A 23433-nucleotide genomic window follows, 5' to 3' on the forward strand; every position below is an offset into this window, starting at 1 on the left:
AACAGAGAGAGAAGGTGGGGGGAGAGAGAGAGAGAGAGAGGGAGAGAGAGACACAGAGAGAGAGAGACTTTAATGAAACTAGAGGAAAGAAGTGGGGAAATATATATATATATATATATATATATATATATATATATATATATACACACACACATGAGTTTACAGATTGGAGAAGGGAGAAAGTTGAAGACTATCCTTATTGACTTAATTTTCTTCTATGAAGTAGGAAGTTTATAGCCTTTCATAACACTGAACAAACTTACTGAGCACTGTATTATATGGCAAAGTATAGTGGTTAAGACCTCATACTCTAGTGTCAAATGGCCTGAGTCCAAATCCTGGCTCTCATACATTCAAATGGTGTGAACTCAGACAAGTCAACTTCCCTGAGCCCCAGTTCCTTCATTGTAGAATAAGAATGTACAGGAGTGCTCTGTGGATTAAATGTGTTAGTATGTACAGGTCCCTTAGGACAGTGCATGGGCACTTGGTGCTAGGACCTAAGCAGCCCTCAAAGAGCTGCCCTCAAAGAGCTTTCAGTCAAGTAAGTCAGTTGTCTAATTCCCTTTCTGCTTGAGAGTGATGCCATCCACAAACCATGAAGCGCTTCCTGCTATTTCCACTCAAGACAATTAGGAAAATGTTTCTAAATGACACTTAAATATTTTTTTAATTCTGAATTCTGCTGTAAGACAGTGATAAAGCCAAGAGAGAGATGAGTGTATATAGCTGAGACAGAACAGCTCAGGCAAGTCCCTAAAGCTGAGATCTGAGGACAAATAGTATAAACTTCTACCCAAGAGGGGAAAGGACAGATATTCATGGTTGATCCCGAGTGAGCGCAAACCAGTAGGAGGGAAGTAGCAGACTTTCTTATTAGTATCAGCCAAGACCATTGTCATTTGAACTAGATCATTGGTTTTCAAAGTGTGGTCCTTAGATCAGCATCACTTGGATACTTATTGGAAATGCAAATTCTTGGGGCACCTGGGTGGTTCAGTCAGTTAAGCTTCTGACTTCAGCTCAGGTCATGATCTTGCTGGTCATGAGTTTGAGCCCTGCATGGGGCTCTGTGCTGACAGCTCAGAGCCTGGAGTCTGCTTGGGATTCTGTGTCTCTTTCTCTGTCCCTCCCCTGCTCATGCTCCATCTCTCTCTCTCTCTCTCTCTCAAAAATAAACACACATTAAAAAAATAAATAAAAGAAATGCAAATTCTCAGGCCCTACCCCATTCCCACTGAATCAGAAACTCTGGTGCTATCTAGAAGCAGCCTGGTCCCAGGAGGCAGTCAGCCTAAAAGACGAAGAATAAATGTGTGTGATTTAGAACAACATGGAGAGCAAGAATCTGGCACAAATACAGTATATCTGACCTTCCGTACTAAGTTTCCAAAAAAATGAGGTACTTGCCAATAAAACAAAGATTGTGCTGCAAGCCCTAGAATAGGTGATACATCCTTGAAAACAAGAATCTCATATGCTTTGGTAAGTTTCTGATACGTGAAAAACGTTTTGGAATTAACAAAGGACTTGTTAATGTTAATATGTGCTAATCAATCCTGACAGTTTTGCGATGCAGGCCCCCTTATCTCAGGTTTACAAATTCAAAAAGGCTTTGACTTGCCCAAGATCAAAGTCAGTGGCAGAACTGGCATTGAAAACCAGGTCTTTTGTCATTCCAGTTTTCTCTTAACCTCTCATAGTTGGCTACTAATTTGGTTTTCAGCCATCTAGCTACTAGAAAGTGGTTTGAAAAGGGGTCATGAGTAGTTCAAGTGCTGGGAAGCTGGATCTTCCATTTTAAATTGGTTAATTGGCATTCTGTATTATAAATCAGCCTCCTGTGACTGTGAGTTGTGTGACTCAATACCCTAGAGTCCAATTATCACTGGATGAGCTGACAAGATGGAGTTTCTGAACTGGTAGAGCTGAGAATCAGTGCCTAGGTCACTGCTTCTCCTAGGGCTGGCACAATGCAGAGGGCTCCCCTGGAGGGGCATTTAAAATCACGTTTTATTGTCATTTAATCAACATACATCTTCCCCCACAGATTCTGAGATGCCATCCTAAGAGCGTGCACTGCTTCCTGGTTGAGAATCTTGGCAACAGTGAACCACAGTTACTGTTTGGAAGGTGTTAGCGTGGAAAAATGGCTGAGAACCACATCGTTTGGCTATGATTGCCTCACAAGTTTTAGCTGTCCTCTGTTGTTAAGCTTAGCACATCTCCAAACTTCTCCTTTACTTAAGATCCAGATATAGTCTGTCCTGAATGCTGGCCCAAACCCAGTTTTTAGCTGTGGGGGTTTTGCAAGGGCCAAATAGGTGGTGGCACTCAAGTTCTGAACATAGTTTCTTGGTAACTATATGATGAAAAGCAGATGGAGGAACAAAATGTCACTTTTATTATCAATGGGTTGGAAGATACAGCTTTATACGATAGCCCAAATGGGCTTGGTAATTTCCTGTCCTAAGGAAAGTGAGCAGGCAGAGCAGATATCACCAGAGTTGCTCCTTCCTACTGGTTCTGTGGAAAAGTACAAATAGAACAAATCCCCTATATTCAGTCTATCAAACTTTGAGAGATTAGTTCCACCCAACTGAGAAACGTGGACCAAAGGCAATCATCCACCAAGTAGGTTATTTGTACAGCCCGCACAAGGAAGAGTAAGGGCTGGGGGAGGGGCAGCTAGGAGCACTGTGTTCCTTAACTCACTCTATAAAGACAGAAGTGGGGATAAAGCAGTCTGCCTCCTCGCCAGCATGGGATGTAAGGAATTCTGAAGAAGCGCCAATGATCCAAGAGGAAGACTGATGTGACGATAGGTACAGGATGTATCTGCTGTGAGTGGGGAGGAAAGCTGGGACCTTAGTAAGGAGGTTGCATGAGATGATCAAGGCAGCTGGGATGATGTGGCTGCAAAAATGACTATTTTATAAAAGTTTGCAAGTTAAAAAAGAAAATGAACAGGGAAGATGCGGCCTAAAATTTAGTACAGGCAGGTGTCTAATGAATTACTTTAGATTTGAAAACAAAGCAAAATTGAGCAGGACCAGCTCTTCAGGTGTGAGGAAAGGAATTCCAGGTAGGACATTTGTTCTGTTGGAGAAAAGTCTTCTTGTTCATTGACCTATTCCGTGTATCCGTTTTCAAGTTGTCACTCGCCTTCCAGAGGCTCTGGTTTTAAAGGCCAATTAATAGGTATTTCACAAAGACCCATCGTCCTCTTGTTTAATTTCATCATGAATCACTTCTCAGAGGTATTATATTGTAAATGAAAGATGCAGCAGGGCATTCTATATACAGATAGTCCCTCATTTTTTCTGGTTGGATTTACAATGGTTGGGCTTAAAAATTTTCAAAATTTTTCTTGGTGCAAAAGCAATATGCACTCAGGAGAAACTGCACTTTGAATTTTGTATTTGGTTATGTTCCTGGGCCAGTGATATGCAGGTACAACACTGTCTCACGATCCTGGGAGGCAAACCACAACTCCATCAGCCACGCGGTCACGAGGGTGAATAATCAACACACTGACGCTTCTGTATCCACACATGCAACCATTCTGTTTTTCACTTTCAGCATTCAGTAAAATTTTATTGGATACTGAACACTTTATTATAAAATAGACTTTGTGTTAGGTGGTTGTGCCCAACTGTAGGCTCATGTATGTTGTTCTGAGCACATGTGAGGTAGGCTAGGCTAAGCTATTCTGTTCGGCAGGTTTGGTGTAGCAAATGCATTTTCAGCTAATGTGATTTTCAGCTTACGATGGATTTATCAGGACATAACCCCATCACAAGTCAAGTAAGATCTGTACTCATTTGGGGAGGGAAAACTGGGAGATTGTCTCTCCTGATTTGCCTTTTCTAGTTTTTCAATTAAGACTGTAGTCAACCAATCAGCTGATTTTCAGCGGGGAAGTAATTTCTGAGAAAAATAAAATGTTTAATAGAAGCATATATCATCTATAAACATAAAGCTTGGGAGCGTGATAAAGTATTACTTTTGAGCAACTTACGTGTACATTAACTTTTTAAAAATGTTTTCATTTATTTGAGACAGCAAGAGAGAGCACGTGAGGGAGGAGCCGAGAGAGGGAGAGAGAATCTCAAGCAGGCTCTGCGATGACAGCGCAGACTTGCTCCGTCTCACAAACCGTGAGGTCGTGACCTGAGCTGAAATCAAGACTTGGATGCTTAACCAACTGAGTTACCCAGGTGCCCCTGTGCATTAACTTTTTAAAAACACCATCCTTAAGAAGTGGAAGTTATTAAAGGTAACTGCTAATAGTCTTCAAATTTGGGGGCTCCCGTTTCATGAAAAAAGGGAATGATCATCAGGGTAGAATTAGGAGCTTATTTTGAACTCTTGGACACTTTGCAACTTTTCATTAGCTCAACAATCCAGACTCTAGGAAGACAACTCCGTGCCTGGTCTGTCCGTGAGCACCTTTCCCCTATTTAAAACATTGCTTCTGAATCTATTTCTTCAATTAGCAGACAAGAGATGTGGAACTCTTCTTTAAAAAGCTTACAATTTGGTGGAGGAGAGAAATAGATGTACATATAACCAAGTGCCAATGAAGGCCCTGCAGCAAGACAGTACAGAAGAGGGGGCTAATTTAAGTGTGAGGACCAGGGAGGGCTTCTTGGAAAGAACATCTAAACCGAAGCTTTGAAGGACAAGGAAGGAGGAGAAAGAAGGAGCACAAAAGCCTGAGGAAAAGGAATGAGTATGGCAATGGAAGTGAGGACAAAGGCAGTAAATGTCAAGATAAAGACCAGCTCAGTGTGGCAGGATTGTTTGTTCAGAGAATGTAGAGGGTAATAAAGCTTAAAAGGCAGGTTGATTTCAAATCAACTCCAGGCAAGTTGTCACTAAAAGAATCTGAAGGTTGTGTTCAGAAAGATTTCTCTGGTGATTGTGTGAGAGATAAAGGTAAAAGGCATGGGGGTGGTTACTGTAATCCTCCAAAGAAAGAAAACTAAGTCCTGAATTCAGTTTGTGATTAATGGGGCTAGAAAAGAGAAGGTAGCTCTAAGTTAGCACTACAGAGGTAACTGTTGGCAATTTGGGGACACGAGTGGGAGGAAGTTGTCGAAAACGACCACTGACATGATGGTGATGCAATTAACCCAGATAAGGGACACAAGAACATGTTTGTGGGGAAGTAGATGATTTGGTGTGGGGCTTTGAGTTTGAGGGGTTGGGGTGGGTGGTGGTGGGATCCACCCATGTGGTAATGTTCACCAGCTGGAAATTTAGGCCTGGATCTTGAGAGCGATCTTGGCTAGAAGAGTGGACTTAAACTGCAGATCATTATAAGCGGAATTGAGATTTAAGAAAAAGATAAAATTGTTCAGGGAGAGGATAGGGACTTGTTTGAGAACTATCATTCTCACACAAATTTCAAATATGAGAAAAAGAGTACTTTAGCAAACTCAGAATTAGTACCCAGTTTTACTTTCAAAATGGAAACCCTCACAAGCTTCTAAGAACAACTGTTAACTCATTGGGATTCCCACAGTTTTTATGTGTCACTAAGGAGCTATTGTCTCTGATAGGTGTGCTGTGCAGTGGAAACTGGCAGATTTCATCACAAAACCCCACTGTTGGCTCTTGTGTCCAGAGCTTCTCAGCCACCTGACCACAAATCTGAGTTTCAGTCTCACCATCTGTAAAATGGGGCTATGACCTACTGTAATTGCTTCAGAGGATTTTGAAGATCAAAGGACATCCTGTATGTGAAACTGCTCTACAAACTAAGAAATTATTAGCACAAAGGGTATTAGCCTCGCATATTGCCTAGCAGAGTAGAAATGAAAAGTATTTAACAGATGCAGACTTTCTGTTATTAGGAAGGAAGTATCTTCAGGAAAGTATAGTATCTGTGTACTTCCCACACTGCCTATCACAAGGTCTGTACTCAACAGCTCTTCAGAATGGAATAAATAAACCTTGGTGTCAAGTTTTGCTTTATTCTGCACCGTAGGGCCTCTGGGCATTAGAGCGGGAAGAAAAGCTGATAGAACAGAAATTATTCCTTTAAGGAGTGCCTTGCTGGCTCAGTCCGTAGAGCATGTGACTCTTGATCTCAGGGTCGTGAGTTCAAGCCCCCTGTTGGACATAGAGATTAAATGAAAAAAAAAAAAAAAAAGCTAACTTTATTTAAAAAAAATATTCCTTTATACATCTTAGTTGTTTTCTCAAGCCAATGTCTCAGGATACCTGTGGGCAGTGGTTGGTTCTGCCAGCTGCATAAACTACCAGAGTTCTGAGACAAGCACAAATGATTAGACCAGAGCCAAACTCCAGCAGAGGAAAAAGATTCTTTGTTTGAAGAAGGCTCCAGAGCCAGTGAAAAGTGAATGCTGGCTTTCATGATCTGACCCAAGAAACCAAATTTCCTAGGAGGAATTGTGGGCTCTGCCTCACAAAAGTGATCCTCTGTCACTTGTTTTACACCCACTGCATAAGGAACCCACATTTTCCAAAATTCTTTTTTTTTTTTAATGTTTTTATTATTTATTTTTGAGAGAGAGAGAGAGAGAGAGAGAGCGCGCACTAGCAGGGAGGGGCAGAGAGAGAGAGGGAGACACAGAATCTGAAGCAGGCCCCAAGCTCCAGGCTGCGAGCTGTCAGCACAGAGTCCTATGCGGGGTTTGAACTCATGAACCGTGAGATCATGACCTGAGCCAAGGTCGGGCACTTAATGGACTGAGCCACCAAGAGATGCCCCCAATATTCTTTCAAGCTAAGGGAATGGCCCTGCAGTTTCATGGGCCCCTTCTTCATCTCCTGTTTAGATATGCATGATAGAGTGCCTCTCCCCAAACTGGCAGGACAGCCTCCGGACTTTACAGCAAAGCTGGGCCCCAGTGAAGCTTCCAAAGGGCAGGATTGGACTGCCTCCAGAGAAGGGCCAGGTCTTCTCTTCTCAGTCCTTGACTTCTCACCCTGCTTTCCATGGCCTGTTTTTAAAAGTTGTTTCATGTAAGAATGCACTGCCTAAGGTTACACAGTGAGAGTAACGTCTGCAGACTCTGAATCAGTCCTACATCATGTAGTTGAGGATAGGGAATCCAGAACTTGGCATCAGAAGACTTGGCTTCAAGTTCTAGTTACCCTGATAAACTGTGCTTGTGTCATAAGCTTTCAGTCTGTTTTCTGTTTATATCTCTCTCAAAGGACTGCAGGGATTAAATGAGGCAATGTACTAAAAGCACCTTAGGAACTGTTACAGTACAAAGGTGTTTTCCCTAAATGTTCTTGATATGGTCACCTGCTACAACAGATTACTGTGGCCCATCTGGCACGAAAGATATAAAAGCCTGTACTTCTGGCTGGACAGGGCTAGTTCGGGAAGAGACCTTAGCTACCAGCTGGCACAATTTCCAGGTGAGGGGGTCCCGAAGCCTGGTTCACGTTCCTCCTGGAGCCAAAGGCTGATTTCAATTACTTTCCAGTTCATCGGCAGACGTAATACTAATAACATGTTTAGGAGAACTCAGACTAGCAATTAAAAACCCCCAGCTCTCTGAGGCTCCTTCCTGCCTCCAGGCCTTCCACATGTCCTGTTTGTCAGAATTCTCACCCTGCCCCTCTCTGAGCTACCTCTTCATCCGACAAACCTCACCTCAATGCCACTTCTTCGGTACAGAAACCTTCCTTGACCCTCCAGAAAAGAAAAGGTTTCATTCCAGACAAGAAGTTCACAAAGCAACTTCTAACTCTCCTCAGTACATTACACTTAGTCCATTGTGATTATTACTATGGAAGTCCTTTCCCATGTGAATATAAGCTGTGGGAAGGCAGGGTTCGTGTCTGTCTGGATTCTTCCACATCTTAGTACCTTGGATAAAGACAATAAAATATGTTAAATGAGGCCAGAGTTTTGGGTTTCCTTAATCTTGCTAAGAGCTCTTGTGGCAATGAAAATAAAATATATAAAGAAAATTAATTTAGGGCTGGCAGGCAAGGTTCTGGATAGAGGAATGCTTCCTTTGGCAGTTTTCTCCAATAAAAAGAATTTATGGGCTTAATTACATCATCAAGATCTTTTTCAGAGGTACAGGAATGGCCAAGGATCAAGCTTGCTCCGAATTATTCACTTTTTTCAAGTGGAGCTGCTCTCCTGGGAAGAGTAGTTCATGTCAAGGAGGAAATCAGCACAGTTTCCTTTGTAAATAGGCAACTGTCCTTTTATTTGCTTTGATTTTCAGGGCCCAGGAGACTATTTGGAGGTACAAACCTATCTTGGCAAAACCATAAAGAAGATGAAGTTCTTCTATATCAACCTCACTCTTCCCTCAATTGTTCCTATTTGTTTTTCTAATGGCCTTCCCACCCCTACATTAGCATAAATTTAAATCAACGTTCAGATTCATCTAAGAGATGTATCATTTCTACCTTACCCCAACTTCGAGAAAAAAGGTTTTCTTCTCCCAGAAGCATGACGGCAGACAGCAGCCACCAAATCCGTGTGTATTTATACATAGGAATGTGTGTGGAATGCCTTCTAGAATCACATTTGCTTACCCTCCTTACCCTGGCCTACTTAGCCAAGCATTGGTGGGTTTAAAACCAAGCGTTGGTGCTTTACAAACACATCAACAAGAGACAGGGGCTGCCTTTTACAAAGTGCAAAGACAAAATGAAAGAGCCTCCTTAAGTAAGAGTCAACATCTCTGCAATCTGCATACTAATCATAAATGTCAGTATATAAAAAACAATGACCGAGAGAGCGAGAGCGAGAGAGACAGAGAGAGAGAGAGAGAGAGAGAGAGAGAGAGAGAGAGAGAGAGAGATGGTGTCTTGTAGCTATGGGGGGCTGCCCCGACTAGATCTCCTGGGTCCAGAAACAGCAGGACCAGTATGTTTAATCATCAAATGGCCAGAGCTAAAATTTCCTTATGGCCCACTCTCATGACTTTACTTTGACCTTTTCAGTTTTCAACTGGTTCATATCAGGGTGACTTCGAGGATAGTTGGCTTCAGGGATCCCTTCTTTTATGACCCTTTAATTACTCATTAGTCACTGGGGCTTTGGCAATTCCTGCAGGATGTAGGTTTCATTTCTTCCCTGTAAATGAAGAGGCAACCCAGGAGGTTGTTAAACAAGTTCTATTCAGTAGCTGGAAAAGTGAATTTCCTGTGGAATGACAGGAATTACATAGAAGCAAGCAATTTTATTTTCCTCAAATGTAGCAATAATTTTAATCTGTACATACATAAAACAAACAGTGCAATTATAAAACCTTGAAGGTGACATGCATACTTTCAGGTGCAGTTGGGATGGGAGGATGTTATTAGCATCTCCAATTTTCCTTACCGCTTTTAAAAACTAGTTCCTTATGCAAAAGCACTGAGGCAGGAAACTTCATCTGGAATGCTGAAGTTAAAGGTGAACTTCCTGAAGTCTGCGCATCTAAATATCACAAACAAAACAGAAATGACCTCCTAGAGCAGTTTGGTAAGGACTAGAGTAATATGGCTGGGCGTTCAAGCTGGGAATGAATGAAATCAGGGATGCATTTTCTGAAAAACTAAAAGAGATAATGTTTGTAACTGAGTGTCCTATTTCTGTTTCATAGTTGCTACCCATGTAAGCCCTTCCAGCAATCTTTTTATTCCATATAGTTTCTGAGTAGATGCTGTCAATGGAGTTATTTGTAACTAGGGGTGGTGAGATGCAGAAAGGAGGACCTGGGAAAATGGCTTCTTCCTTGGTGTCTGAGTCCATGCTCCTCTTCTGCTGTTCGTTCTTATGGTCTCTTCCCTGCTGTGGAAGCAGAGGTAGCTGGCGCACGATGTCAGATGCTGTCATCATTCACAGGCCCAGGGTGCAGGTAAAGGCGAGTGATGGGGGATCTACCTTTGCTTCTTCCACAATACCTTTCTCAAGCTTTCCTGGCCTTGCAGTGGAACTTCTAGAACTAGAGGCAGTTCACTGGGTCCTTGACTCACAGGCCAGGATGAGACAAGACGTGGCAGAGTGACAAGACACAAAGGGAAAATACGGTACCAGTTAGCCTCAGAGTAGGATAGAGAAATTTGTATTTGCGCTGATGAAAATTCAAATCCCCAAAGTCAATCTAAAACAAATGAAGACTTTTTTTGAGTACTGATTTTTCTCTGTACAAGTAGCCTGTGCACTTCTGGTGTTAACTCCTTGCACTGTCTCAAGTTAGATGATCCCAGGGACACTCTAGGGCAGTAGGCTCTAGCTCATCTGGAACAGCTCTTTCTGGCAGTGGCATTTTGATTTGAACCTCAAAGTAAATCCATACATGGCATCACAGTTATTAAAATAATGAAATCTTACTAGCCAAATGTAACTGCAATTCAATGATATATTCACACACAAATTTAGAAAAATCAAGAGTATGATAATAAAACCATAAAATTAAACAGGAGGAAATCAATTTCTACAAGAAATCAAGTATATTTACAGTGAGATTTAAAGGGAAAAATAAGCTACTTGGATCATAAATTTAACTTTATTTTAAATAACTTTAGCTACCTTAGCTGTTAATACAATAAAAGCAGAAAGAACAGGCTGCCTTTTTTTTCCAGATTTAATCAGAAAATTGTTATCTACAATAATTGACAGAACTTGTTTCTTGTCCTTCACCCATCTCATCAAAAATTATTGCATTTTCCCCCAAACTGTATTTTTTGGATTCCTCTGTGAATATACTCATTTCGTCCTCATTCCTGGAGGCATCTTGGTTTAAATCCATCTTTAAAAAAAGGAGAAGGGGTACATATGGGAGGCAAAATATTCTCTTGAAGCCAACAGATATAGAGTTGCTAGAAGAAGCTGATTGTACACACAAGCTGCCTGGGGTCGGGAAGGGGAGGGCTGTTGATTCAGACACACGTGACAGCCTTTGGTGGACGGGCACAGGCAAAGCCCCACCGGGCCCTTGGGCCCTTCTTCCTCGTCAGGGTCAGGACTGAGCCAGCAGGGGCGGGGCTTCATCTTCCCCTTGGAACTCGTCGTTTTGGTTCTCCTCCAAAAGCCTTCATCCAGATAAGAAGCCAATGACTGATTACAAAAATAAGAATAATTAAATTTGGCTCAAGAAATAGATTGTCCAACTGTTCTGCCTTGTTATTTTTTTTCAATATCCAAGGCCTTTACAAAGAAAGAAACAAAAACACCTCTCAATCTTCCAACAAAAGTGAATTCCTTTGTTGTTTTTTTTTTTTTTTTGTTTTTTTGTGGGGGTTTTTTTTGCTCCAAATGCTACGACCTGAAGAATGGCTGCAGATTGAGATATCAAAAATCTCAGAAAAATATATAATATATTTGTATATCTCTGTATGTCTATTATTTAAATTTCACATTCCTTTAAAAGTGGTTATTCAGTCAGTAGCTGCTGAAGGAGGCTCTTCTGCTGGGCCTGGGGGGTCTGTGGTCCTGTCGTGGGTTTTTGAGTTCCCAGTGGACCAGGCTGGTTCAGGTAAGGGTCCCCGCCTACCAGATTCACTGTACATTGGACGTCAGCAAACACCTGAACCTGTTGCACCTGCTGAAACACAAATAAAAGATGTGTTTAGACAGAAGGGCCTGCCCCCCCGGCTTATGAGTGGGTACTACTTGAAGTGGAAACTCACTAGAGCATTCCTCTAGTCTGTAGTCACCACAGAGAAGAACTCTTCTGTCTTCTTGTCCTACAAAAAGAAAATCGCTGCACTCATTTTGCTCAGGGTTCTGGAAAGTTCACACTTTAAAAATAAAATCAAAATTGGAATGGTCAAGCCTCCTACAGGGTTGCCATCAATAATGAAAATGAGCATCATTGCTAATATTGCCAAGATTGGGAAAAGCCCAGTTTCAGAGTCTGGGTGTCCAGTGGTGGGTTTAAAAATATATGTGTATATATAACTGGTTACAAAAGCATTCTATGGATGACTTTAGTGGGATAAAAAAAAAACAACAACTTTATGATGTTAGAAAATTAAGGGCTTTAACCCAGTATTAGCAAAATAAAAACCACCACAACTCAGTAACAGGACATCAGCATTACTGAAGTGAATGTCCAGAAGATTTGTGTAGTATCTAAATATACTCTTATATAGCTCTTTTACATGTTGCCTTTAGAATTACAGCAAAATATTAGTAGAACAATTTTATATTTAACTTATTTTTCCTGATAGACAATTCATTTAAACACATGAGCTAAAAATAACAGTAAATTACTAGCTGAGAACAGTGTGAATTTTCCCTTTAGCTACTTTCAGTAATAATACATGTATTCCTTAAAAATGTTTAAAGTTGCATAGTTCTAGCATTTTCTATTGGGAAAACAAAGCCAGAAGTTAGTTTTTACAACCATCCTTATTAAAAAGCCATTTGTGGAACTGATTAAAGCCAGTATCACACTTGTGAATGTTCCAGACCAAGAACGGAGATGCTTCTAAGGCATCCAAGTACATCTAATAGTGTCTCAAGCGTTTGGCAAACTTGTGCTTCAGGTTTAATAGGTACATGAAGTATTTTAGATTAGTGATGCATTTTTCAGTCATTCATCACTAATTTATGTCAATTACACTCAGCTTTTTGGGAAAACTTTTCTATCCTAATAGAATAAAAGTTGTTTTCATCACCCTTTATTGGCCATATGTCAAATGTCCTGACCCCCAACTGGTGTATCAGTCCAGCTCCCACGTCTTTTCCTCTTGACCCATCTATACCTCCACACTGCTCTCCCTCAGAGAAGGCAGACAGCCCTGAGCTGTCTTCTCAACCTGCTGGACTAAACTTTTATTTAGATTAGCATCACTTTCCTCTTTATCCTCTTCTCTGCCTGTTTTCTCAAGTTTTGATTCTTGACCCCACAGGCTCCTATCTGTCTTCTTTTGGGTTCTTTCCTGTGCATCTAACATATACCAACTCTCTGTCTGAGTCTAATTCTCTGGCTATCTCTGTGCCCTCTCCTCACCTCTGTTCTCTAACTTCTCTTTCCTACAGCTCCACCCCTGGCTTCCTCTCTCTCCGTGTCAACAATCCCCCTACTAGTCTCCCTCCTGTTTCTCTATAGTCTGTTCTTTTCCGGTTCTCTCCTGTCTTGCCTCCTCCCCATCTCCACTCTCCAAATACAGGTAGACCTCAATCCTCCCTGAGCCCTCCTCTCTTGGTTCTCTTCCTTCTCCTTTTCTGTATATCTGTTTCTATATTTCTATTTAACTTGCTCCCAAGCTTCTGTTTGACAAATACAAAAGCACTGGAGCAAATAGAGATCACATGATGGGCTATAAGAAAAAGAAGATTCTGCCACTGAAACTTAGCATGAGCACAAGCTGTAGTGCTTGGAGGCACTGATTTAAAAAAACCAAAAAACAGCATGTAAAGTTTCACGTTTATGTGTTTCAACATATAAAATACTGGGCCACAGTACAAGGTGTTTCTGTCCCCAAACACTTAAAAACATTCTTAATGAAGGCATGATCAAACGAACTAGAGAGAATATTTTGCTTCTTTAAAAAGAATGTTTTTAAGACAGTCTATTTTGAAATAAAAAAAAAATCAAAAAGATTAAACCAAACTTTAGCCATTTTGAACTGCTACTTAAAAACAGGTGCCTGAGCCCAGACCTCTGAGGACTTCAGATGCTGCCACACCTTCACAGACAGGCAGAGCAAGACGCGTGCAAGCCCTACGATTTGTCAGGTGAGAGGAACAGCATGAGAGCAGGGTCCCGACCTCTTAAGATTCTCCAGCAGAGTTTTATATCAATGCAATTGCTGTCTCAGAGCTCAAGAACTTTTAAACTTGGTTGTTTAGTTTTCACTAGTCTGCCGAGCTGCCCAGTATATGTCTCTGTAGGTGTGAGACCTTGAATACCTTCCAGTGAATGAAGACTTCACTTCCCCCATCACGGAATCCCCTCTTCACTCTCATAGGCCTCAGATCCTCTTTCTTGATGCCCCGACTATGGACACGGCTCCTGACTGGTTTTTCTCTTCCTGGGGAGGCTGTCCAGTACTCCTTCTGTCCCTCAAGATGAAGCCTGAGCTAGTGCTTACATCACTGTGCCCCCTCTAGGGGACACTTCATCTGTAGGACTCAGTCCAAACCCCTGAGTTTAGCATTCGAGGCCTCCAGAAATTTGCCCCAATCTATTTTTACCAATTTTATTGCCTATAAAATCTTATTACAAACCCTTTACCTTCAGTGGATTTGGCTTCCCAGGACTGTGCTAAGGTATTACTGTTTCCCTGTCTCGGCTCCCTCTACTCCCAATGCCCTAGATTTCCCAGCTCACTCCTTCCTTCAGCCTCTGACACTTTCTACTTCATTTTGCCTTGTTAACTGTCCTCAAGGCCCAGTTCAGCTCCTGTGTAAATGCTCTTCTGACCCTCACAGCATTTTCTCTTTTAAGCCTAATGGTTCCTGTCACTTGTAATATAAATTTGAGTTTGCCTTCTTTGGTTATGTGACAATTTATGTGCATATGTCTACATGTTTTATCATTCAAGTGATATGGCAGAAAGAGCATGAACTTTGGTTGTTAGAAATACGTGGGTTTGAACCTCAGCTCTGCCCCTTTCTAGCTTTGTGAACTGTGCGCGTGGTTAAATCTCCTCAGGTTCTGTTTCTTCATCTGTGAAAAACTGGAATGCTACTTCCTTCATAGGGTCATAGGGAGGCTTACATGAGATAAAGCAGACAGTGCTTAGCACAGTGCTGGGCAAATTGTAAGTGTTTCACAAAAGAAACTTCCTTTCCTCATTTCTTCCCCAAAGTTCACCTAAAGGGCAAACATGTCTCATGTTTCGTTGTATCTTCACCTTACCATAATGCCTGTACAATATTTTTAAAGTACACATTTAGTAAGACACTAACGACCAAACCAAAGTTACTAAAGTGAACTAAAACACCCACAATCTCTAAATTTATGTTAATATAGGAAGGTGGCCATCCTTGCTATTTGAACTGTTTTGAAACGAACTTCTAAAAGGAGGCAGAGTACACAGCAGGCATTCTGTTTTGTCTGAATTTACTGAGATCTTTTGAGGTATTTGGATTACACATGAGTTTTAGAATGGTGCTTATTTACAAAATAACAATTAGTGGCCACCATTTGTGATCCCTTTATCCTGTTTAACCTCCGGATTAAAACTTTTGAAAGCTTCTCTCATTTAACCCTTTCAACAATTCTCTAAGCAGGTAACTTGTTAGTTCTGTTGGTTAGATAGCAGCCCAGGGAAGTCCTCTAACATGCCCAGGAGGACATAGCTAAGAAGAGGAGAGCCAGGACTCACATCCAGGTCTGACTCCCAAGGTCAGGCTCTTAACCATGATGCTGAACAAAGTTTCCTGTGTATCTAGAGTACACTTGGCAGCTCTGGGTTTAGAATTTTCTTACTGACCTGGGTTCCATCTGTTTCTGTTTTGAGAAGGTCAGTGGATGAGAGCTGGTTGCAGTAGAGGCCTGTGTGTCTCAGTGCTGGATCATTTATCTATTAAAGATAAGTACAAGACCAAATTACAAGCAAGTTGTTTAAGTTGAAGACCAAATTCTTCAATGACAAATAATCTCACTGACAGAAAATAGGAGTGCAGCAGGAATAAAGAGCTTAGCAATTTACTATGTTGTTATAAGTCAGGACAGTGGTTCCCTTTGCAGGGGTGAAGAGTGACACGAAAGTAGCATGAGAAGAACCTCTGGGTGCTACTGATAATGTTTTGTTTCTTGATCTGAATGGTAGCTTTAAAGAAGTGTTCAGTTTGTGAAAATTCACTGACTTGTATATTTTTCTGTATATTCTATTTATACAATACTTCAATAAAAGTTATATTCACACACACACACACAAGTTAATTAGCAAACGACTTCTTTTTGTCATTAAGAGAAAATCAGATTAATCCGATTTATCCCCTGCCTGAATCAGCGAAAGAACTGGATAAAATATATGAAACGAAGGCACTCAAGACACTGGACAAACCCAATGAAGGAGAGCGACTCCTAAGAGCTGGGAAACAATGGAGATGAGTCCTATGATTGCCCCAGCCTACATCTACAGAGAATTTCCAGGCTGCAGCCAGCACGGGGACAGGGAACCCAGGCAGAGCCCGGCAGGCTCCGTGAGTGGAGAAGACACAGCTGGAAGTCTGAGATGGTCAAGGCAGCTGGAATTCAGAGGTCAGAATATCAGAGGAGTGGGAGCTACACAGAGAGGAAGCTCGGAAGATCTGCAGAGGGACCCCTTGAGTCTGCAACTTAGTACTGATCTGTTAATGGCTTTTAGGGAACTACCCAAAGCAGAGGGAAGAGTCACCTGTGAAGATGCTGATGGAATAATTCCCAAAGGTCACACAGAGCTGGCAATAGGTCCTGACCTCACCAGCCAGAGTGGAAAACGTAATTCACATAGTATCAGGTAGTGTATTAGAAAGGCTTTGCCTTAGCAGTAAAGGAAAACGAGCCCTATACTAAATGCTGCTCTGGTCCCATTAAACAAAAAAGGAAGACCTGAAAGGACCAAACTGTTTCAAGTAACTTAACCAGTCCCAGAACAAAGCTCAAGAATGTAGGAGTATCAACGAGGTAAAATTCACATGTGTGGCACCCAATAAAAACTTACCAGGCATGCAAATTAGCAGGAAAATATGATCCATGATGAAAAGAAAAGTCAATCAATTTGAAACCAACCCCAAAATGATGCAGATGATAGAACTGACAGGCAAGAATATTAAGACAGTTATTGTAATAACCATATTTCATATGTTCAAGAAGATAAGAGGAAAGACTAAACATGTTAGAGGTATGGAAGATATAAAAGAGGTCCAAACTGAACTTCTGGAGATGGAAAACAGAAAACCTGAGAAGAAAAATACACTGAATAAAACTAACAGATCAGACATTGCAAAAGAAAAGATTAGTGAATTTAAAGTTACAGCAATAGAAACTATCGCAAATCAAACACACAGAGAAAAAAAACAAATTGACCTTGCATCCCTCCCCCTCAAATCTGCAAACCCAGGGAATCTGTGATCTGGGGGACAACTTCAAGTGGCCTACTTTGTATGTGTGTGTGTGTGGGGGGGGTGTGTGTGTGTGGGGGGAGTCTCTGAAGTAAAGGGGGGTGGGTGGTGACAGAAAAAATATTTGAAGAAACAATGGCCAATGTTTTTCCAAATTTGATGAAAATTATACATCCATAAATCAGGAAGCTCACTGAAGTCCCAGCACAAGAACCATGAACACAATCACTAAGGCATATGGTAATCAAATTGCTTAAAACCAGCGACAAGCAGAATAATCTTAAAAGCAGCCAGAGAGGGAAAAATCAATCATGTACAGAGGAACAAAGATAAAATGCCAGCAGATACCTCATCAGAGACACTGCAGTGAAGCAACGTCTCCAAAGTACTGAAAGCTAAAACTAAAGCCAACCTAGAATTCAGGGAAAACTTTCAAAGATGAAGGTGAAACAAAAGCTTTCTCAGACATACAAGAGCTGAAGGAATTCATCAGCAGCAGACTATAAAAGATGTTAATGTTAAATGAAGACCTTCAGGCAGAAGGAAAACGATACCAAGCTGGAAATTTGGATCTACACACAGGAAGGAAGAATACTGGAAATGACTACATGGGTAAATACAGAAGCCTTATTTAAATTAAAAATATATATCTAGTTGTTTAAAGTAAAAGCATGTGGGGCATATGACATACGTAGGCACAATATGTACGATAACAACAGCAGAGGAAGGGAGAAATGGGAACAGCTGTGAGGTTCTTATATAAGAGGTCATATAATAGCGCTTGAAGGTACATGGCGATAAGTTAAAGATGTATGCTCTGAACTCTGAAGCAACTGCTAAAATAACAAAATGGAGGTACGTATAGTTAATAAGCGAATAAAGGAGATAAACTGAATTAAAGTGTTCAATTAAACCCCCAAAAGGCAGGAGATGGAACAAAGAGAAAACAAGATGAGATATTTAAATTCAGCCATACCAATAATCACATTAAATGTCAATGGGCTAACCACTCCAATTAAAAGGTGCAGATTGTCGAACTGAATAGGAAAGCAAGACCCAGCTATATAAGAAATACGCTTTAAGTGTAATATTCTTTTACCTAATTCATTATATTTTTCATTATTTTGTTTTAATCTTCTGAAGATAGTGAAAAATTCTAATAACTGAATAATAAGGACAAGAACAAGAAACAACACTATTTAGGTCTTCTATTTTGCTATAGGAAATAAATCACTAAGTTATTGATTTTTTCCCTGCTAAACTCTTAAGGGACTTATTATATAAAGTGGGGGGATGAGGAATGGAAAGTTAAAAAAAATTTTTAATAAAAAATATTCTATAGAAAAGGTAATCAGTGTTCACATGTTTGTAAGATTTGCTATAAATTATAGCTACATGGTCACAGTCTAGTCACCAGTCTCCTTTGTGGTTGCTGAAAATGAGAATAGCAACTATAGGCAGTTACCCCAATGACCTTAAACATCATTTTGAATTTAGTCATTCTATCCTTAAAAATCTTCAGGAGGCTCCAGGATAAACTCTAAAACATTCAGATGGCTTGAGAGATCCCTAAAAAGCTTACCACATAAATTCTGCTTTAAACATAATATAAATGTCCCCTTAACATTCTTTAGACTTTCAACCTCTATTCCTGCCTAGATTATGCTGTGGCAACCGGTCTTGAATATTCTTTTCTATTCTCTTTCTTTAGGCAAATCTTCCAAGAAGCCTTTCCTAATTAGGCATTTTTCTTTTAAACTCTCAGTAGTTAATTGTACATCTTCCTAATCTGACATAAATATGTATGGCGCTATGGAGGCCCATCTCTTACACAGAGGTTTTGTCCTATTATTCAACTGATCCTTTGTTAATGTCGTGTCTCCCCAACTTGTCAGTATTATCTCCCACAGAACTACCTTTGTATATAGTAAGTAGTGAATAAATGTTTGTTGAACTGAAAGGGAAAAATGAAGAAAATGTGTTCAGAAGATAAAGGGGTATGCTCCGAGCCAATATATTATATGTATCATTTTATAATAAATCTAAAACACTAAAATCTCTTGAGACTAAAATCTTAGGAGGTCTGTCAAAATTTCCACTGTGTATCTTAAGAGAGGCTAACTCAAAAGACAGTGGGAAAAAAATAAAGAAGTGCATCTTCTCCCCCCTAGTGTTACTGAGAAACAATTAACACACATCACTGCGTGGTGTGGTAATTTCTGACAAGCAACTGCGAACATACCTGATTTTCCCTGGAATAACGACTCGTGGTGTGTGGTGTGCATGCCAGCTGTGCCACTTACCTGCTCAGGGCACACAGTGTTCATTCCTGGCATCTGCAAAGAGCTCATCTGCATCTGGCCCATCATCGGGTTCATGTTCTGAACATTTGTGTTTCCACCTGCCATGGACACGGTGATGCTCATATTGTTGTACACTCCGGGCTGCGCAGGCGTGGGCTGGCTCTGGACAGCTTGACTGAACACGCTGTTAACTCAAAAACAATCCCAGTTACATCCACGGATTGTGAACGTGGGGATGATGTGACTGGACTCTGTTTCTTAATTATTAGATAAAATGCGATAGAAAATATTATACGTTTTTAAATGACGTGTAAGACTTTATCTTACTACAATATATAAAGACTGAGTATAATTCGGATGAATTTTGAACTCTGCACAGAGGATTTAATAACTACATAAAGCTCATTTTAAGTGACAGTTATCTGGCCTTGTATCCGAGTTGTTAAGCTCCAATTAGCTGAATAAGAAAGTAAGTTGTCCACATAAGTAAATCTTCAAGATAACTGAAGTTTACTCATTTAACCATCAAAACCATTCTAAAATTTGTTACGCCATTTTATATTCCCAAATAGAGAATGTTCTATTTAAGCAAAATGCCTGGGATATATATCAATCCTCAATAGATGCTCATTGAATAAATTAACAAATTCAAAGATGGCATTCTTGTATTGTCATTGCTTGTATATTTTCTTAGACTTAGCATTTTGTTTCACTTATTCCTTGTCTCTCTGCTCATTCAATGGCACATGGCAAGCACTCGGTAAATATCTGATGAATAAGTGACTTATGGACATAGGTTATTACTCAGTGTTGTCAACTGATGAGGTTTAGACTGCTTCTTATTTATGGATTTTTCTGGGATCTACACCAATGTTTTTCTAACTGTAGTCCAGAGAGCATCTGCAAGAGAATTCCCTGGGACTTGTTGAAAACTGGGAGGCAGCTATGCTTACCACTATAGCACCAAGGCCAGGACTTATTAAAAATTGAGACTCCCAGGCCTTACTCCAGCCCTAGTGAATCACAGTTTCTGAGGATGGATACAGAAAGTTGCATTTCTAACTATTTATGCACATTAAGACTCAAGGGACTTTATTCAGTGTTCTATAGCTTGCCGTCATTTCTCAAAGTTTCAGCTTCTGGCTGCTTTCAATATGCTATAAACTAAGAGGAATATAACCAGATATATTTATTTGGCAAATGTAAATGTTTAAAGACTTCACAGGTCTTCTCAGGCCTAAAGACAGCTTTATGTCTTTTCTAGAAGCAAAATGCAAAGGCAATTATGTTTTTCAGAGGGCTTGTCTTATGGACTTGCTTCTTCATAGCCTCGTTCTGGACTTTTGTTACACTAAAGATCTTAAATGTTAAACCAGCTTCTTCTCTTAGCTGGTAGAATAGTATGGAATAAACTCCCAAGTAAATACATCTGGAAACTTTATATTTGAACCCCAAAATTCTAAATGATACAGATACACACATCTAAAGGAAAATAATGTGAGTTGTGTCTTTTGTAAGTTCTACAAAACATCAAATGTTTGATGATTATCATCAATTGTTAAACAATAAGCTGCTGGTAAAATTCCACCTATTTTAATGTTAATTCTGGAGAATTTGATTTCTAAAAATCATTTACCCCATCAATTGCTTATCTATTCCTTGCTAGCTCCTGGGAGGTAAGCAGGATGTACTGACATTTATAGTTTCTGGTAGATTAAGGTAATCATACTAAAATTAACAGGCCAAGAAACAGCCTATCCATCATGTCTGAAGAAAAGTAGCAGATTTTCCCCACGTAATTATAAAACACAAATGCTCAAAGAAAATTACATGCCCAGGAAATGGTCAATAATACATCTTTGAGCCATTAATGTCTGTACAGTGTGTATGCTTGTACAGCGTCCCCACAACTAAAGGTGAGGAAAAACCTATTAGTTTGCTGCCCATTTTCTAATGAGAACATTTCTGCCGCAGACAATGCTCATTTGTCAACGGATACATAAATCACCACTGTGGAGGCTCAGCTCAGGGCTATGTAAGCTAACGCCTGCAGAAGCTTCAAGGGCTGCAATGATGTCATTCTTAGTGAAAAAAAGTTTAGGATTTAATTTCTTTTCACATTTTATACTTGGGACTTATATTCACTTAAGTTCTTTCAGACTGCTCTTGCCAATAGTTCCATTTCAGTTTCTTCCATTATGGGAAGAAGACCACGCCCTTCTGCAGCATAACTCCCTGTTCTAGGCCTCAGAGGGACTGTAGGCTTCACTGGCACCTTAGGCCTCCCTCCCTCTGCTTTCCTGGCCACCCTGGGGGCAATTACTGCAGTTTCCTTAGGCTAGCCCCAGGTGTTTGGTAGCCTCTAAATCATGGTGCAGGGGGGAAGGTAAGGATGAAGACTTCCGGCCTGAAGTGGCTTCCATAGATACAGGTATTAACAAGCAGGGAGGCGCTCCAGGTCAAATAAGTCTAAAAAGGAAGGGTTAAACAACAGGCCTTCCTAGCCTTTAAAATGCTAATAAGTGCTAGGAATCTTCAGAGCGATTAGTGTTACACAGAAACCTGCACCGTTCCAGGACAAAGAGCCTTGCTTTAACCCTTTCTTTTTCTTGCCACTGGAGAGATAATGAAAAAGAATCACATTACACTGTCTCGGAACCCTATTACATCATTCTACTAAAAGAGTCTTTGTTTTCACGTTTTACTCCTCTCACTCCTGTCACCAAGTGGACTCTCGGTAACTCGACAGCAAGGGCAGTTCCCCCCTGCTCCTTGCGGTGTCTTGCACTGTGCAATACAAACAGGGAGTGGTCGCAAAATACACGCGGACTGTGTCAACTAATATGCTTTCACACGTGAAGCAAATAAGCAAGTGCGAATGCTTGAAGAGTTGATCTATTTTCTTCTTCAAGTGATTTGGCAAAGTCAAAGTTCACAAAAACCGTGAAAGTACAAGAAAAATTCAAGTCCACTTTGAATCTGAATTCAAGAAGTGACCGAGGCAGGGGAGGGAATCTCTGTATCCATTTACTCAACAGATGTACATTAAGTGCTCACCTGTTCTAAAGGATGGACATACCCGAGTAAACAAAAACAGAGTCCTGGCTTTTAGGATGATTATATTCTAGTTGGAGGAGACAGACCATAAACAGACAGACTAACACACAATATGTGTGGTGTTAAGTACTAGGAAGAGACATACAGAAGGCAAGGAGGGGATCAGGGGGTAGAAAATGCTGTTGTTTTGGAAATGGTCAGGGAAGTTTCATCTGGTGACATTTAATATCTATGTCTAATAAGGTGACATTTAAGGAGAGACTTGAAGTGTGACAGCGCAAACCATGTGGCTACTGTGAGAAGAACATTCCAGCAGAGGGACTTAAAAATGCAAAGGCCCTGAGTTTGCAATGTACTTGGCACACGTGAGCACCAGAAGAATACACAGACACCAGTGTGGCAGACTGAGTGATGGCAATAGCAGCTGAGGTCAGAAGGTACCCAGGAACAAGATCACGTGGGCTTCACAGGGCCTATATTGTACTTGGAGTAAGTTGGTGAGTTCTGAGTAATGGACTGACATACTGCTCATGTTCTGAAAGCATCACTCTGGCTACTATGCGGAGATTACACGGCAGGGGAGTGAGGGTGGAAGCAGAAGACAGAAGGCTACTGCACGGTCCCAGAAAAAGATGGTGGCTCACACTAAAGAGTACAAGTGGGACGAGTAAGAAGTGACAGCTGCTAAGAAGCTGATGTGATTTGCTGATGGGATGTCTGATGTGGGATGTGAGGGAAAGAGAAGAGGGTTTCTCCTGAATAACTGGAAGAATGAGGTTGTAGTTTACGGAGATGGGGAAAGGTAAGAGAGGAGCTTTGGGGAAGAAGACTGTGGTAAGTTTTAGATGCCTATCAGATTTCTGACTGGGATGTTGACTGAGCAGCTGGATGTACACCATGGTGTTCAGGGGAGAAGTCGGGGCTGGAGATTTAAAGCGGGGAGTCAGGAGCATCGACAAGGGCATTTATAGCCGTTAACAGTGGATGGCATAACCAAGGGAGCAAGTAGACAGAATGAGCTCTGAGGATTTCAAGTGGAGGTCAGGGAGATGAGGAAGATCCAGTGGAGGACAC

General features: G+C 40.8%; 1 protein-coding gene across 6 annotated transcripts in view; it reads right to left on the minus strand.

Moving 5' to 3' along the window:
• Window positions 1-9107: 9107 nt before the first annotated feature.
• The window catches only part of NCOA1 (nuclear receptor coactivator 1), a 242724-nt gene continuing 228398 nt past the window's right edge, over window positions 9108-23433 (minus strand). For 3 of the 6 annotated variants that reach the window (XM_045447551.1, XM_045447549.1, XM_045447550.1), the window contains 3 exons: window positions 19303-19486; window positions 15385-15474; window positions 9108-11540 (listed from right to left, as the gene is read on the minus strand). In XM_045447551.1, the coding sequence (XP_045303507.1) occupies window positions 11370-11540; window positions 15385-15474; window positions 19303-19486 (445 nt within the window). In that variant the 3' untranslated portion in view covers window positions 9108-11369. Of the gene's footprint in view, window positions 11541-11625; window positions 11683-15384; window positions 15475-19302; window positions 19487-23433 lie in introns of all 6 variants that reach the window. The other 3 variants (XM_045447555.1, XM_045447554.1, XM_045447552.1) reach the window with 3 other exon arrangements.

The sequence above is a fragment of the Leopardus geoffroyi genome, chromosome A3 (genome assembly GCF_018350155.1).
Source record: "Leopardus geoffroyi isolate Oge1 chromosome A3, O.geoffroyi_Oge1_pat1.0, whole genome shotgun sequence".
Taxonomy (NCBI): Eukaryota; Metazoa; Chordata; class Mammalia; order Carnivora; family Felidae; genus Leopardus; species Leopardus geoffroyi.